The sequence below is a fragment of the Rhinoderma darwinii genome, chromosome 5 (genome assembly GCF_050947455.1).
Source record: "Rhinoderma darwinii isolate aRhiDar2 chromosome 5, aRhiDar2.hap1, whole genome shotgun sequence".
Classification (NCBI taxonomy): Eukaryota; Metazoa; Chordata; class Amphibia; order Anura; family Rhinodermatidae; genus Rhinoderma; species Rhinoderma darwinii.
The window spans coordinates 248,239,106-248,257,419 of NC_134691.1; the positions used below are offsets into that span (position 1 = coordinate 248,239,106).

Consider the following 18,314-nt stretch of genomic DNA (forward strand, 5'->3'; position numbering starts at 1 on the left):
CTGACCTCATGCCAGCAACAGTCTCCTGCACTTAGTGCCAACATCCCAAGGAGAGCAGCAGCCCCTGGAGGAGACTCAATAACAATGTGCTGCTCCTAGAACTAACCCTGGCCTTGTGTGTCCTGTCACTGCCCATCCGAAGACGCTAGGAAGGTGGGCTGCCTGGTTCTTAAGTCTACTTGTTGCTTCTTTCCCCGGAGAAGACATAGTTCAGCATGGAGTACTCAGCTTCTCCCAAACCCCAGCTCTCTTCCAGGGCTAATGCCTTCTCCATTGCGGCCATCATGTCCAGCGGGACAGTCAAGGACAAGGACACTGAGAATACAATCAAGCCGCTGGGTGAGTACATCAAAACATAAAAAGACTATATATATACACACACACATAGGGTGGACTGCAACATGGACATAAATATGCATGCACATGGACTAAGAAATATATAGTTTGCATCTTTGGAATATTTACAGATTTCGGAAGATAGATCGATAGACAAGATAACCATGTACTGTATTAATTTAATTTTAATTTAAAACGTATCTAAAATATCATATAATAGTAATGTAGTTGGACAGAATTTTCATATATAGATGTATGGAGTGTGTATATATATATATATATATATATATATATATATATATACTCAAAACTTGCTAGAATATCAAAGTAGACGAATAAGTTCATACAAATATTTACGTGTGTGTGTATGTGTGTATATATATATATATATATATATATATATATATAAACTTGATGCCAGCTACTACCGTTTTATACTTTAGTTCTCCAATACAGTTAACAAAAGAGACGTGAGAAAATAAACTCAGCCTCGTCTCTCCCATCAGCCTAGTTCCAATGACTCCTCGTGCAACCCAGAAACGGCCCGTCTATTAATACAGAGAAAACTTCTATATGGATAGGTCGCCGTCACACAGAAGTTTATACAGAAATATTATAGGAAACTGAGACTAGCACGTAGTATCCACTATGGACACTGTCAGGAGCCTAGGCAAGATTTATTTCTTATAAAGAATGAATCAGCTCATCTTTACAAGATCATTAGAGCATTTTATCTAGGTACATTTCTAGGAATTTTTCATTTGCATCCTAATTTAAAGTATCTATCTATCTATCTATCTATTCTATTCTATTCTATTCTATCGACCTGAACTGTGCGAAGAGAAACTCAAGTGAGCAGCAGTCCACCGCAAATTGTAGCAGCGACATGTTGTGTTATCTTAGTTTAAGCGGATATAGATGTATGTGTGTATATAAATTATTCTGAGATATTTGTGTTGACAACAAATAGTAAGCCTGGATTAAATCCTCTGCCCATCGTGCCGCTGGAAACTAAAATCTGCTAAACCGAATCCCACATCGCGCGTTGATAAATATTTTGTTGCAACTTTCGACTATTGAATCTTTACACTTTTATAAATACAGATGTCTGAATGTATTCCACATGCTGTTTACTGTGTTGTTATGTACATATATATATATATATATATATATATATACTCATTGTAAATTGCATGTGCTTTATATTTAGTATCCTTTGGTAATTTTTGGGATATTATTTTGATCTTATACACTATTGATATATATATATATATATATATATATATATATATATATATATATATATCATGTGTGTGTGTATTGCAAAAATCTGATTTTCTTTTTCTTTTGACAATACTTGCAATAATATATTATAATGTAAGTTAAGCTTACACATTAATTTATTTATAAAATGTCATATATCAACCAAAGGGAAGGAAATATATATGTATGCACACATTATATGTATAACTATATATATATATATATATATATATATATACACTTTATAAATAAATAAATGTGTAAACTTAACTTACATTATAATATATTATTGCAAGTATTGTCAAGGAAAATCAAAATAAGATTTTTGCTATATATATATATATATATATATATATATATATATATATATATATATATATAATCAACTACTAGGTTCACAATACAGATTAGAAGTGAGCACATATCTTGCATATATTACTTTTAAATTGTTTTGGGACATATCCTAAAAACCAACATATTAGTTATTTACCATGTATGTGCTGTCATTCCTCCTGCTTTACATTTTAGTACAATACTTCCTTCCCACATAGACTTTTTGGGCATTTTAAACTGCATGAAAATATTCATGTTAAAACCACAGCTTTTAGTAAAATGTAACAACGTTTTTTTATGGCGTTTATTAGGGCACATTCACACGCGGCAGAATTGCTATTGAATTCCGCTGCGGACAGTCCGCAGTGGAATTCTGCAGCAGCCGTTTTTACATTTCTTTCTATATATTTTTAGGAAACTTAGTTCAGATGTTGCAGAAAATAATTGTGCGGAAATTAGTTTGCGGTCCATATTTTTCCCTCCGCAGCATGCTCATTACATTGCGGAATTTCGCTTCGGATTTCAGCCTTTCTCAATGCAAAAACTGGAATCTGTGGCAAATCCGCTGTGTTTTCAGCAACGTCTGAATTACCTGTCAAATATGCAAATGTTGCTGCAGATTCGTTGCGTAATTGCCCTGAATCTGTAACAACAAAATTCTGCCACATCTGAACATGGCCTTAGTGGCTTTTTTTTGTAGCATTTTTCATTTAGTGCCATTTTGTACATGCTTCTTTTCTGGCATTTTTGATGTCCTATAGAGAAGTCTATGAGAAAATGGCAGAAAAAAATGCCATACCCAGAGATTGCTGCATTTGGAAAATAACGCCACTGACCACAAAAAGTGGCCTTAAAAATGCTACAAACAAATTTACAGTGTATGTAGTGCTTTTTATATTTTACTATAGACTTTAATGTTATATCTGACTTCACCAAAAAAGCACCACAAAAATGCTGATAAAACGCCACCAAAAACACATAAAAACACATAAAAATGCAGCAAGTGTATCCAGCCTAAGAACATTTTACTGCTCATCAAGTAATAAATAGTGTTTGTCATGCACTGCCAGAATAAAGTTGTATTACTTTTCAATATACTTTATACATGATGTCCCTCAATGACATGACATGAATGGACACTAATGCACAGTTTTATCTTTCTCATCTGCAGCCCAGTACATTCATTTGCTTTTAAATTAGAGAGAGACTTCCCAGTACTGTTTCTTGGTGTCTTGGTTCATTTGGTCATTTATATATTTTCTTTTCCTTTGTGTTAGAACAATTTGTAGAGAAGTCATCATGTGGGCAGCCTCTGAGTGACATATCCAGTGTGGACCCTCATGGGGACTTCAGCAGCAGCAGCAGCAGCCCAGCCACTCTATGTACAGAGCCTCTAATCCCCACTACTCCTATCACCCCCAGCGAAGAGATGGCCAAGATTTCTTGCAGCTTGGAAACCAAGGAACTCTGGGACAAATTCCATGACCTAGGGACTGAAATGATCATTACCAAGTCTGGCAGGTGAGCTTTATCCATGGTCTGAGAGCTGTAAAAAAATAGAAAAATAAATAAAACAAAATTCCAAAATAAATCTGTACATTGGATTATAAATATTAATAATTTAAATTATTATTATTATTAGTGGTCATCATATATCAGATAATTTTATGCAGCCAAGTTTTGTTTTTTTATTTCATGGCACACATTATCCCATGTTGAAATAAGTATTGGAATGCATTTAATGGTTACTCCAAAACATATGTGTATTATCTTTGAGGCACAGAGCATAGACAAGAAAAATCTAGCAATAAAAATGACAGCATATACATTACACATAATTTGTACCACTGACATGAGTTTCAGGGTCCATGTTATACCCCAGAAAGAAAATTACAAGTAAATTTTCCAGGAAAGACTGGCCAACCATTTTTTAAACTAATCCCTACGGGCATGACCACACATGGCGGAATTCCTCCGCAACTGTCCGCATCAATTCCGCACAGAATCTGCGTTGCAGATTCTGCAGCGGATCTGCACAAAATGGCAAGAAAATTGATGCGGACTGGCCGCTGCGGACTGCAGGAAAAGTGCTTCTCTTCTCCCTATTCAGTGCAGGATAGAGAGAAGGGACAGCACTTTCCCTAGTGAAAGTCAAAGAAATTCATACTTACCGCCCGTTGTCTTGGTGACGCGTCCCTCTTTCGGCATCCGGCCCGACCTCCCTGGATGACGCTCCAGTCCATGTGACCGCTGCAGCCTGTGCTTGGCCTGTGATTGGCTGCAGCCGTCACTTACACTGAAACGTCATCCTGGGAGGCCGGACTGGAGACAGACGCAGGGAGTTCTCGGTAAGTATGAACTTATATTTTTTTTTACAGATACATGTATATTGAGATCGGTAGTCACTGTCCCGGGTGCAGAAACAGTTACTGCCGATCGCGTAACTCTTTCAGCACCCTGGACAGTGACTATTTACAGACGTCTCCTAGCAACGCTCCCGTCATTACGGGAGCCCCATTGACTTCCTCAGTCTGGCTGTAGACCTAGAAATACATAGGTCCAGCCAGAATGAAGAAATGTCATGGTAGTAAAAACAATACGCTCCGCAGCACACATAAGATCTGCGGACTTCATTGCAGAATTTTGACTCTCCATTGAAGTCAATGGAGAAATTCCGCCATGAGTCCGCAACCAGTCCGCCACTGCTCCGCAACAGACAGAGCATGCTGCGGACACCAAATTCCGCTCCGCAGCCTATGCTCCGCAGCGGAATTGTACGCATCGTGTAAACGAACACTGCTAAATTAAAGTGAAAGTCAATGGAGAAACGGCTCCGCTGCGGATTAACGCTGCGGAGTGTCCGCAGCGGAATTTAAGTGAAATTCCGCTATGTGTGAACCCGCCCTACCTCCTACTGAGATGAAAGGCTCATTCTGCTGTACATACATTTCCATAAACAAACTGTACCTTTAACAACTGGAGATATCCCTATATAAATGCAGCAACAAAGTATAAAAACCACCAATTCATTGAGTTCATTTTAGAATGAAAAGGTCATGACAGCTCTGTAATGAAGGCATAAAATCCGATATACCAGTATGGAGATCATACACTAACAAGATGGCTGATTATACTTTACCTCTTAAAGTTCTGATTTTATATAAATAAAGCTTAATCAGTATATACAACTTCTCATTTCATTTCTTGACCATTTTCCAGATATTTGTCTTCTGTCAGTGAATAAGAACACTTGTTTACATTCACAGATTGCAAATTTCAGACTCACAACAATGTATCAATATCCAAGATCACATATTTAAAATATAATAACTTTATTAGCTCAATATTTAAAATAATACCAAATGACAGTACCAAGCACCATTACAAAATGACCCCAGAAGGGGCGAAATAACATCATCTTCTCATTCAACAAGTTATTACACAATATTAATTCCTCATAGGACATATACTTAATTCAATAATATGTCATATAAAGCAAAAGTCCTAAAGGGCATTAAGTGGGTAAATAGATCACTAAGATAATCATAAATAAGAAAAGTAACAGAGTTCTTTATCTACAAAAGAATTCCCTTCCCAACAGGAGTAATAGAACTAGAGAGAATACCTCACCTGATGTGGACATGATCGATCAGGGTGAAGTGTGACCTCTCCAGAATCTCAACCCATGTTTTGTCACCTATGTCAGGAGGTACTGGAGATATGACATCTGGTGCACTTGGTGCAAACCTTTACATATCTAGTCTGGGTCTCATGTGTGCTCCATGCTGGACAGTCTCCCTCCAGGTGAATACAGTTGTATCAGTCTAGGTTCTGCTCTGTGAGCTAAATACATCAGCAGCAACAGCACGAATCTGCAAGGTAATGTGCTACAATGTATCAGTCTGGAGTCCAGGCATAGAGCATTGCGTAGACCGGATATAATCATACAGTATCTACTTCTCAGCTATGTACAGGTTTCCTGCATCTGAATGTAAACAAGATTGTGATCATTCGCTGACCGCAATTAAATATCTGATGATTAGGAGCTGAAACACAAAGTATATAAGAAAGTTGCAGAACTTTTCATTTATAGTCATTAACCTTTCTGACATGGCGGAAAATGTACGTCAATCCATATGAAAACATCTTCAGGCAGTGACATTGAATGGGGCAAATCTGCATGCAGAAGCGTGGCAGTTTTTACTGCAGCAGATATCTAAGGGCACGTTCAGACGTGGCGGAATATTTCCGCTGCAAATGTTGGTGCAGATTTTGGGCAATTATGCAACGAATCTGCAGCAACATTTGCATATTTGACAGGTAATTCAGACGTGGCAGATATCACAGCGGACTTGCCACAGATTTCAGTTTTTGCAGTTAAAATTCTGAAATCCGCAGTGAAATTCTGCTTCTTCTCGGCAATGTAAGGCTGGGTTCACACGTGGCGGAATTTCACTTAAATTCCGCTGCGGACACTCCGCAGCGTTAATCCGCAGCGGAGCCGTTTCTCCATTGACTTCCACTTTAATTTAGCAGTGTTCGTTTAGACGATGCGTAAAATTCCGCTGCGGAGCATAGGCTGCGGAGCGGAATTTGGTGTCCGCAGCATGCTCTGTCTGTTGCGGAGCAGTGGCGGACTCATGGCGGAATTTCTCCATTGACTTCAATGGAGATTCTAATTTCCGCAATGAAGTCCGCAGCTGTCATGCACGTGTTATGTGTGCTGCGGATGCGTCTTGCTTTTTTAACTTGACATTTCTTCATTCTGGCTGGACCTATGTATTTCTAGGTCTACAGCCAGACTGAGGAAGTCAATGGGGCTCCCGTAATGACGGGAGCGTTGCTAGGAGACGTCTGTAAATAGTCACTGTCCAGGGTGCTGAAAGAGTTAAGCGATCGGCAGTAACTGTTTCTGCACCCGGGACAGTGACTACCGATCCCAATATACAGCAACCTGTAAAAAAATAGAAGTTCATACTTACCGAGAACTCCCTGCTTCTGTCTCCAGTCCGGCCTCCCAGGATGACGTTTCAGTCTAAGTGACGGCTGCAGCCAATCACAGGCTGCAGCGGTCACATGGACTGCCGCGTCATCCAGGGAGGTCGGGCTGGATGCCGAAAGAGGGACGCGTCACCAAGACAACGGCCGGTAAGTATGAAATTATTTTACTTTCACTAGGGAAAGTGCTGTCCCTTCTCTCTATCCTGCACTGATAGAGAGAAGGGAAGTACTTTCACCTCAATACGCAACGGCCAGTCCGCATCAATTTACTGCACATTTTTGGCAGAGCCGCAACAGAATCTGCAACGCAGATTCTGTGCGGCCTTGATGCGGACAGTTGCGGAAGAAATACGTCACGTCTGGGCATGCCCTAAGACTCAGTAGCTCTTCCATGCAGAGGGCACCTGATGATCACATGATCAGTCACTGCTGCTGCTTCTGAAAAAATACAGGTGGTCATTGAAGACTGTTCACACGCAGAGTCAAAAACGTCTCAAAATACGGAGCTGTTTTCAAGGGAAAACAGCTCCTCATTTTCAGACGTTTTTTAAGCCACTCGCGATTTTCGCTGCGTTTTTCGCTGCGTTTTTTTACGGCCGTTTTTGGAGCTTTTTTCGATAGTCAAAACCAGAAACCGCGCCGCAAAACTTGTCAAAAACGGCCCGAAAATGCCTCCCATTGATTTCAATGGGAGGCGGGGGCAGTTTTCTCCCGCTAGCGGTAAAACCGCCTCGCGGGAGAAAGAAGGCACATGCTCTATCTTCGGGCGTTTACACCTCTGACCTCCCATTGACTTCAATGGGAGGCAGAGAAAGCGTATTTCGCGGCGTTTTATGCCCGCGGCGCTCAATGGCCGTGGGCTAAAAGCGCAGTGAAAATCGGCGTGTAGGGAGAGGAAAATCTGCTTCAAACTTCCAAACGGAATTTTGAGGCAGAAATTCCGCCAGCAAAAAAACTCTGTGTGAACATAGCCTTAGGCCCTGTTCACACAGAGTTTTTTGACGCGGAAACCGCGTCACAAAACTCGTCAAAAACGGCCCGAAAATGCCTCCCATTGATTTCAATGGGAGGCGTCGGCGTCTTTGTCCCGCGTGCAGTAAAACTGCCTCGCGGGAAAAGGAAGCGACATGCCCTATCTTCGGGCGTTTACGCCTCTGACCTCCCATTGACTTCAATGGGAGGCAGAGAAAGTGTATTTCGTGGTGTTTTATGCCCGCGGCGCTCAATGGCCGCGGGCGAAAAACGCTGCAAAAAACTCAGCGAAAATCGGCGTGCAGGGAGAGGAAAATCTGCCTCAAACTTCCAAACTGAATTTTGAGGCAGATATTCCTCCTGCAAAATACTCCGTGTGAACATAGCCTTATGGTCTCTGACAACTGGGCACCTTATCTGTTCCTACTTGATTGCCGGAACAGAGGGTTGTACGATGTTGTACATCAACGACAATCTGCCAAGCCAATAAAAATTGTCAAATATTATGTCATATCATGAAACATGTGACATATGAATCAATGTAATGCATCATTAACCCCCTAAATACCAACATCTATGAAGTTTCATGGCTATGTAGACACAGTATTGTGAGATATGTACCATCTCAATTTATTTAAGGGTAGACACACAGGTTTAAATTGTGATAACTACACAGAAGAACGTGTCAATGATAATCTGGAGGGATGAACCACAAATTATTCTAATGATTTCAACTTTTAGACCAGAACAAAAATAACAAAATTCTTGAGATTTAATAAAGCACAATTGGTTCATCCTTGCAAGATGCATATTTACAGAGCTGCCCCTGTTCATGTCACTGGGTTTTTACATAAGCATGGGCACTAACACAAAGCCTTTGCTCTGTATGTTTATAGTGAATATTCATGTATTTCTATCTTCTTATAGATATGTCAGACAATGAGACATGCTAAAAGATTAAATCGATGGGGTCCAGATTCTAAGACCCCTTGCTAGAATGTAGGAGCTACTCCAAAGCCCTGTTTCCCTCAGGATTTTTTTTTATCTGATCTAGGCCTTACTTTGGAGAGATGCTGTCAACTCTTCATTCTAGTGTTTATGGGAATCTCCGTGCCCAGACCGCACCAATTCTATGTCCTGACATCAGTGTTCCCTATCACTAAACGTTCAAGCCCGCGCACTGTCACGGGTGGATGCAGTGGTGTCGCTAGCACCAGAGAGGGCTCCGGTGCTATCGACAGCCACATTCACTTGTATGTGCGTCCTCAGGATGCACATACAAATGAATACTATAGGCTGCAGGTCACGTTAGGCCTGCAGCCTATAAGGCGCTTGGAGTCACGCACAGGGCCGGCCTTAGGGATGTCCGAGCGCCTCCCAGCATGTATGGGGCGCCACTGGGCTCTGCTCTGTCCTCAGCTTCTTACACACACACATAGTAAGCAGGAGCCAAGGAGCAAAGGAGGAAGCTCCGCCCACAGCCCGTCCTTCAAGAAACCTGTGATCCTGTCAGCATGGCGGGAGGGTAAGTGTCTCTGTGTGTGTAAATGTTACAGTATATGTGTGTGTATGGTATGTTACAGTATATGTGTGTATATGTTACAGTATATGTGTGTGTATATGTTACAGTATATGTGTGTGTGTGTGTATATGTTACAGTATGTGTGTGTTACAGTATATGTGTGTGTGTGTATATGTTACAGTGTGTGTGTGTATGTTACAGTATATGTGTGTATATATGTTACAGTATGTGTATGTTATAGTATGTGCGTGTGTATATATTTTACGGTATACGTGTGTGTGTGTGTGTGTGTGTATATGTTACAGTATATATGTGTGTATGTTTATACAGTATGTTACAGTATGTGTGTGTATATGTTACAGTATATGCGTGTGTGTGTATATGTTACAGTATATGTGTGTGTGTGTGTGTGTATATATGTTACAATGTGTGTGTGTGTATGTTACGGTATATGTGCGTGTATGTTACAGTATATGTTACAGTAGGTGTGTGTTACAGTTTATGTGTGTGTGTATATGTTACATTATATGTGTTTGTGTGTGTATATGTTACAGTGTGTGTGTGTGTGTGTGTGTGTGTGTGTGTGTGTGTCTCTTTATGTCTCTTTGTAAGTGTGTGTTCAATATTAAATTAGAACAGATAAAATTAAGATATCTGTGCTGCCCCCTATATACTCTGCTGCCCCTATATACTCTGCATCCCGCCGGAGAGGCAGTGTAGTGCCCCATCTGTCGCGGGAACGGTGCAAGGTAAGTACAATCTTTTTTTTTTTTTTATGGAACTGTGTGGCAGTATATACAAGGGGAGGAGGGGGGCTGTGTAGTGCTATATACAGGGGAGGAGGGGGGCTGTGTAGCGATATATACAAGGGGAGGAGGGGGCTGTGTAGCACTGTATACGAGGGGAGAGGGTATGTGTAGCGCTATATACAGGGGGGATTGCTGTGCAGCGCTATATACAAGGGGAGTGTGTAGCACTATATACAGGGGGGAATTTCTGTGTAGCACTATATACAATTGGAGGGGGGCTGTGTAGCACTATATACACAAGGGGAAGAGGGGGGCTGTGTAGCACTATATACAAGGGGAGGGGGGCTGTGTAGCACTATATACAGGGGGGAATTGCTGTGTAGCACTATACACAAGGGGAGGGGGGCTGTGTAGCACTATATATACAATGGGAAAAGGGGGGCTGTGTAGCTCTATATACAAGGGGAGAGGGGGGCTGTGAAGCACTATATACAGGGGGAGAGGGTGGCTGTGTAGTGCTATATACAATGGGGGGCTGTGTAGCACTATATACAAGGGGAGAGGGGGATGTGTAGTACTATATACAGAGGGAAATTGCTGTGTAGCACTATCTATAGGGGGGTCTGTGTGGCACTATCTACAGGGGGTATCTGCATTTGGCGCTATCTGCAGGGGCTGTATGTGGCGCTATCTACTTGGGGGTGCCACTAGCTACAGGGGGTTGTGTGTGATGTTATATAAAGGGGGGCTGTGTGTGTGTCGCTATCTACAGGGGGGGTGAAGCTGTCTACAGGGAGATGTGTGTGGCGCTATCTACAGGGGGGGCTGTGTGTGGCGCTATCTACAGGGGGGGCTGTGTGTGGCGCTATCTACAGAGGGGTCTGTGTGTGGCGCTATCTACAGGGGGTCTGTGTGTGGCGCTATCTACAGGGGGTCTGTGTGTGGCGCTATCTACAGGGGGTCTGTGTGTGGTGCTATCTACAGGGGGGCTGTAGGTTGGCGCTATCTACAGGGGGGCTGTATCTTGGCGCTATCTACAGGGGGGATGTGTGGCGCTATCTACAGGGGGGATTTGTGGCGCTATCTATAGGGGCAGTGGTGTAATGAGGGATTCTTTCATTGATGCCTATAATTGGTGTTTATAACTGTCGTCCACTTTACTGCTGGGCTTGTAATATTATGGTATTTAAAAAAGTAATTTAAAATAAGTTTTCTTATTCTCTTATTTAGTACACTATATTAGCGTTTACTGGGGGTATTACATTTGGTCATTAAATCGCCCACCATTGATGGAGACTTTGCCTGCTCCCTAACTGCCCTGCTCAGGAGCTGCCAAGACTTAGGGCACATTCAGACGTGGCAGAGTTTTGGGCAGATTTGGGGCAATTACGCAACGAATCTGCACCAACATTTGCATATTTGACAGGTAATTCAGACGTTGCAGATATCACAGCGGACTTGCCACAGATTTCAGTTTTTGCATTGCAAAGGCTGAAATCCGCAGTGAAATTCCGCTTCTTCTCCGCAACAGACAGTGCATGCTGCGGAGGGAAAATTCCGCACCGCAGCCTATGGTCCGCAGCTGAGTTTTCTGCAACGTCTGAACTAACTTGCCTAGAAATTTATCGAAACAAATGTAAATAACGGCCGCAGGAGAATTCCACTGCGGACTGTCTGCAGCGGCATTCCACAGCAATTCCGCCACGTCTGAACGTGCCCTTAGAGGGAACATTGCCTGACATATCTCTACGACACATCAGAAAATAGATGGTGCTCATTTAATTAATTTTACTTAGTAAGGCTCTTGTATCAATTGCTGTGAACAAAAAAAAATTGTATGGCTATGCATAACCTGAACTTGAGAGGAACCTATATGGCAAGTCTACCTTGTAATACATGATCTCCATTTTTTGTGACATATTAAGATGATAAATATGTTGCAATATTGTAACTTCCTTGTCACATCTCCTTTATAAATGGAACATGTTTGTAATTGATCTAGTAAGAACGCGATTCTGCTGTCTAAATGAATGGAGAGGAGTGCATGATGCCGATTGGTCAGCGTCATACACTCCTCTGTACAACGCCCACTTGGTCGAAAGTAAAAATACTCCCACTTGGGCATTAAGAAAGCTCATTAGCATAAACCAAAATCGCTCCTAACGTTGTGAAAATAGATCATTTTTTAAAAAAAAAAGCATTACTGTCACCTACATTACAGCGCCGATCTCCTTATGTATCTGGTGACAGTCTCTTTAAGTATAGCTTGAACAATACTGTATATTGGGAAATTGCATAAAAGCAAAATTTATATTTCCCACCATTGCCCTGACAATCCATCAGCAGCTTGTATTTTATCTGAGTTGCAGACACAGGTTGTTAAAAAACATTCTAGGTTTGCTGACAGTAAGGCCGGATTCACACGAGCGTGTGCGTTTTGCGCGCGCCAAAGTCACTTGACAGATCCGTGTGTCAGCCCCGTATGATGCGCGGCTGCGTGCTTTTCGCGCAGCCGCCATCATAAAGACACTCCGTTTGGATGTTTGTAAACAGAAAAGCATGTGGTGCTTTTCCGTTTTCATTCATCCTTTTCACAGCTGTAGCGCGAATCACGCTTGTCCCACGGAAGTGGTTCCGTGTGGCATGCATGATTTTCACACACCCATTGACTTCAATGGGTGCGTGATGCGCGAAATACGCCCAAAGAACGGACATGTCGTGACTTTTTCGCAGCGGACTCACGCTGCGGAAAAATCACGCAAATGTCTGCACTGCCCCATAGACTAATATAGGTCCGTGCGACGCACGTGAAAATCACACGCGTTGCACGGACGTATATCCCGTTCGTCTGAATAAGCCCTAAGGGTATGTTCACACGCAGTGGTTTCAGACAGAATTCGGGCGTTTTATGCCTCGAATTACGTCTGAAAAAACGCCCCTAATACGCCTACAAACATCTGCCCATTGCCTGCAATGGGTTTTACGATGTTCTGTTCTGTTCCTTTGTCAAAATAAAATGACGGCTCGTCAATAGAAGTGCAGGACACTTCTTGGGACGTTTCTGGAGGCGCTTTTCATTGACTCCATTGAAAAACAGCTCCAAAAACGCAGCAAAAAAACGCGAGTTGTTAAAAAAAACGTCTGAAAATCAGGAGCTGTTTTCACCTGAAAACAGCTCCGTATTTTCAGACGTTTTTGCTCACTGCGTGTGAACATACCCTAAACCTGTGGGACACTTGAATTTCCCAGGGTTGCACTGCTGTACTACTGGAGCTCTTCTGCTTGTGAGAGCTTATTCAGACGAACGTATAATACGTCCGTGCAACGCGCGTGATTTTCACGCGCCTCGCACAGACCTATGTTAGTCAATGGGACCGTTCAGACTGTCCGTGATTTTCACGCAGCGTATGTCCGCTGCGAAAAACTCAGGACATGTCCTATATTTGCCCGTTTTTCGCGCATCACGCACCCATTGAAGTCAATGGGTGGTGAAAACTGCACACGGAAGCACTTGAAGCGATGCGCGCTACAGCAGTCAAAACTATGAATGAAAACAGAAAAGCACCACGTGCTTTTCTGTTTACAAACATACAAACAGAGTGTCATAATGATGGCGGCTGCGCGAAAATCGTGCAAAACGTAGCGTTCCCCCCCCCCCAAACGCACACGCTCGTGTGAATCCGGCCTAAAAGGAGTAATTTCAATAATTATTTATAACAGAATTAATAATAATAAATTATGAGGTAAGGATATGTATATTAATCACTATTTATAGTAGGTCAACACTGTTGTTACCCTTTCTGTAGAAACATTTTTGACACTATTTCAGTGATACACTATGGGGTAGATGTACTACTGTGTCTGAAAAGTGTTCAAAACTGCACCAAACCGGGACCATTTGCTTCACCATTTGGTGCATTTTTCATGTTTGCACCTCATAAAACACCATTTAAATGTTTTCCAGAAAGCGGTTTGTTTCAGTAGAAGAGGGGTGTGACTTAGTGGGAAAGGGCGTGGTTTTAAATACGCCAATGTGCACCACAAACGCCCTAAAAACTGGCACAAAATTCTGGTGCAAAATAAGCCAAATCAAAAGTAATATAAGGAAGTGAATAGTGTCTAACAGGCCATGCAAGATGCGCCAAAATTATCATGCAGCATGATCCAATGTGCAATAAATGCCTGGTCTAACTATTAGACAGCATTACTAAATGTTAGCCCATGTATACAGTGTTTGTTTTTTTATTAACTTGAATTATTATTATGATTATTATTTTTGGCATTATTATATTTTTATGTTTATTGTTTTTTCCAGGAGAATGTTTCCTACGATCAGGGTCTCATTTTCAGGAGTCAATCCAGATGCCAAGTACATAGTTCTAATGGACATAGTGCCAGTTGACAATAAGAGATACAGATATGCATACCACAGATCATCTTGGCTGGTGGCAGGAAAAGCAGATCCTCCGCTACCTGCTCGGTAAGTTACAAAAGTACTAACGATGTAAGGCCATGTTCAGATGTGGTGGAATTTTTCCGCTGCAAATGTTGGTGCAAATTCGGGGCAATTACGCAACGAATCTGCACCAACGTTTGCATATTTGACAGGTAATTCAGACGTTGCACATATCACAACAAACTTGTCACAGATTTCAGTTTTTGCATTGCAAAGGCTGAAATCTTCAGTGAAATTCCGCTTCTTCTCCTCAACATAATGAGCATGCTGCGGAGAGAAAATTCTGCACTGCAGCCTAAATTCCGCACAGTTATTTTCCGCAACGTCTGAACTAAGTTTCCTAAAAATGTATAGAAACACATGTAAAAGACGGCTGCTGCAGAATTCCACTACAAACTGTCCGCAGTGGAATTCAACAGCAATTCTGCCACGTCTGAATGTGCCCTAAAAGTTACTAAGAAAGCATGCATCGGCAACGTGACAACTAGGTTTAGAAAATTCTGGCTTGAGTCTTACCTTTTCTTTCCACTTATTACAATCTAGGTAGACATCCCTGGCTTACATCACAAATGCTGCTCTGCAACTACAGAACTTTAGACTATAGAATCATCGGACCACTCTTATATTTATTTTATTCTTGTCCATGGGCTGTGTCTGGTATTGCAGCTCAGCCTCATTGAAATAAATGTAATACCATATACAACCTATGGACAGGTGTGGTGCTGTTTAAAAAAATAAATAAAATTAAATTCTATATATCCTTGGCTGAACTTGATGGACATGTGTCTTTTTTTCAACCGTACCAACTATGTAACAAACATTTTTAGACTTGGTTTGGTAAAGTAAAAATCTTCTACTAGCAAAGGGTGAAATTCGATTTTATTCTAAATTGTGTTTTCTATTCTGTTTTCTGCATGCTGATTAGATCAGTGGCATGTTCACAACACAACAGGACAACAGATTTTATTTACGTTTCTGTGCCACATATGCATATACACACTTTCTCCATACAGCAATAAAACATCTATATTAACATATGTTGTTTCCTTGCTTCCAAGTTTCACACATGATTTACATGACTGTCTTTATAATAAGGTTTCTACAGAGACTATAAAAGCAGTAATTTGGACATTAGCATGACCCTAATTCAGTAACCATGCAGGTAAAAGAGATATAAAGATGATTCAGTTTATAACAATCAGAATAATGTTATGAAAATAGTAAAATTGAGCAATAAAACTTGGAAAAGTTTTTTCATCAATATAAACCTCTTAGTCCGAGTTCACACGGAGTTTCTTGCAGGCAGAAAATTCTGCCTCAAAATTCAGTTTGGAATTTTGAGGCAGATTTTCATCTGCCTGCACGCCGTTTGCCGCGTTTTTCGCAGCGTTTTTGCCCGTGGCACTCCTTGGGCGTGAGCGAAAAACGCAGCAATAAACACGGCAAACGGCGTGCAGGCAGATGTCAATGGGAGGTCATAGGTGTAAACGCCCGAAGATAGGACATGTCGCTTCTTTTTACCGCGTGTGTTTTTTAAAATCAATGGGAGGCATTTTTGTGAAGAGGGCCTTATTGCTTTACAATAATAACATCTTAACAGCATAAAAGCATTCATGTGCAGTTAGTGTATATTTCCATAGATTAGTACATTGTAGTGCTCGTGAATAAAACTATTGGCAGAACAAATATCAATGCAATGGGGAGATGTAGAAACAAATATCCCATTCCCTATAGGAGATGATTTCTTCTATAAAACATTGGAGAGCAGCCTCTTATTCTATACAGTTTTATGTTATGTCATGCAATCTTGTGCTGCCATGTTATAGGATAATCCCACTGTGTCACTTTTTGCAGTACATTGTAGCCAGGGCCGGCCTTTGGGGTGTGCGACCTGTGCCATCGCCCATCACTCCAGGAGGTGGAAAGAGGCGCTGCGCTGGCTCCCTTCCCCTGCTTGTGTTTCTGAAGTGCCCGGGTCCGGCACCTCTGCAGCTGCCTTTCTGCCCGGGCACTTAATCTCTGCTCTCCCTGCTCTGCTATTTACTAGGCTACAGGCCGAACAGCATGAATTGCAGCCTATCAGGTGCAGGGACAGGATCCAATGGCGGATTATCATAGGGTATTTTGGGCGGCCGCCAGGGCCCAAGGCTCCCGGGGGCCCATGGCCGCCTAAATTACAATGTAGTTTTGTTGCGGTTTTCCTGTGATTTTGCCACGAATCGCGTTAAAAACCGCGACGAATCTGCATTGTGTATGTCCTGCAAAAGGACCTTTAGACGTAAGGTCTGTATTAGTTTATGGTGTCTGTATTAGTTTAGGGGTCTTTATTTAGGGGTCTGTATTAGTTTAGGGGCTCTGGTCTAGAGTCTGTTGTAAAGGATCTGCCAGGCACTATGTCTGGGTATACTCCCAGGATTAATCAGTCGACACCTGAGGCCAGACCTCTGAGACTGACACCTGCTCCCACCAATCAGGGTGGCAGGCTCAGGAGTGGGAGAGCCTATCGCGGCCTGGTCAGCCAGAGTTAGCTCCGCCCCCTGTCCATTTATACCTGCCGTTTTCTCTTCCTCCTTGCTTGTTATTCTCTTGGATTCCTGGCCCCACTGCTGCCTTGCTCCAGCCTGCTTCTGCCGTGCTTCTGCCTTGCTTCAGTTCCGTTTATCCTGCGTTGCTCTGCCCCTGGCTTGCTTCTGCTCCGTGCTCCCGTTTGTATATTCCACTACTTCCTGATCCTGACTGGCTCTTTCCCGCTCCGTTTCCTCGCGGCGTTCCGTGGGCTACTGTATTCCCTTGCGTGTTCCCTGTTTGTACCCCCTTGCACTTAGACAGCGTAGGGACCGCCGCCCAGTTGTACCCCGTCGCCTAGGGCGGGTCGTTGCAAGTAGGCAGGGACAGGGCGGTGGGTAGATTAGGGCTCACTTGTTCCCTTCACCTCCTTCCGCCATTACATCTGTCAGAGAGTCAGGTCTGGGGTCATTACTAATGTAGGGGGTCAGGTCTGGGGTCTGTATTTAGGGGTCCGGCCTGAGGTCTGTACTTATTCAGGGTGCTTGTTCTGGCGGCTGTATTTTTTAGGGGGGGTCTGGTCTGGGGACTGCAATAGTTTAGTAGGTCTGGGTCTGTATGTATTCTATGATCTAGTCTGGGCTCCGAATTTATTAGTCTGAGTAAAAGGGGTTGTCCGGGCACATCGATAGGTCATCAGTATAAAAAACGGTCTGTGACCGGACAACCCCTTTAATGTATGGTCCTGGGCCTTGGTATCTAAATTTGTGTGTTTCTATAGAGGCTGGAAATCAGTCTCTGGATCTATAGAGAATCTGTCCACTCTCCTGACATGTCTGTTGCAAGTAATCTTTGTATTCTACATATCTCTGTATACCCAGGACTAATAGACAAATGCGTGTTACCATTCCCATTGTCAAGAGGACGTGTCCCTACACAGTGTTATACTGTCAGTGATGGTTGGAGACTGTCAGTATGTAGGGACAAAGCCCTTTGGCAAGGGGAATCATATAAACAACCATTTGACAATGCTCAAACAAAAAGATGGTGTTCACTATAGACACGGCAGTGGGGAAGGGGGGCCCAAGTTTGTGGAACAGTCAAGGACCTATGGTCTACTTAATCCGCCACTGACAGGATCCCTGCGCAGGCCAGCATGATGACGTCACTGGATCAC

At 42.5% G+C, this 18,314-nt stretch overlaps 1 protein-coding gene across 2 annotated transcripts in view; it reads left to right on the forward strand.

Annotated features, from left to right (window-relative positions):
- The first annotated feature begins 215 nt into the window (after nucleotides 1-215).
- TBX20 (T-box transcription factor 20) overlaps nucleotides 216-18,314 on the forward strand; it is a 60,195-nt gene continuing 42,096 nt past the window's right edge. For both annotated transcript variants that reach the window (XM_075828562.1, XM_075828563.1), the window contains exons 1-3: nucleotides 216-339; nucleotides 3,210-3,453; nucleotides 14,492-14,656. In XM_075828562.1, coding sequence (XP_075684677.1) covers nucleotides 216-339; nucleotides 3,210-3,453; nucleotides 14,492-14,656 — 533 coding nt within the window. The remainder of the gene's footprint in view (nucleotides 340-3,209; nucleotides 3,454-14,491; nucleotides 14,657-18,314) is intronic.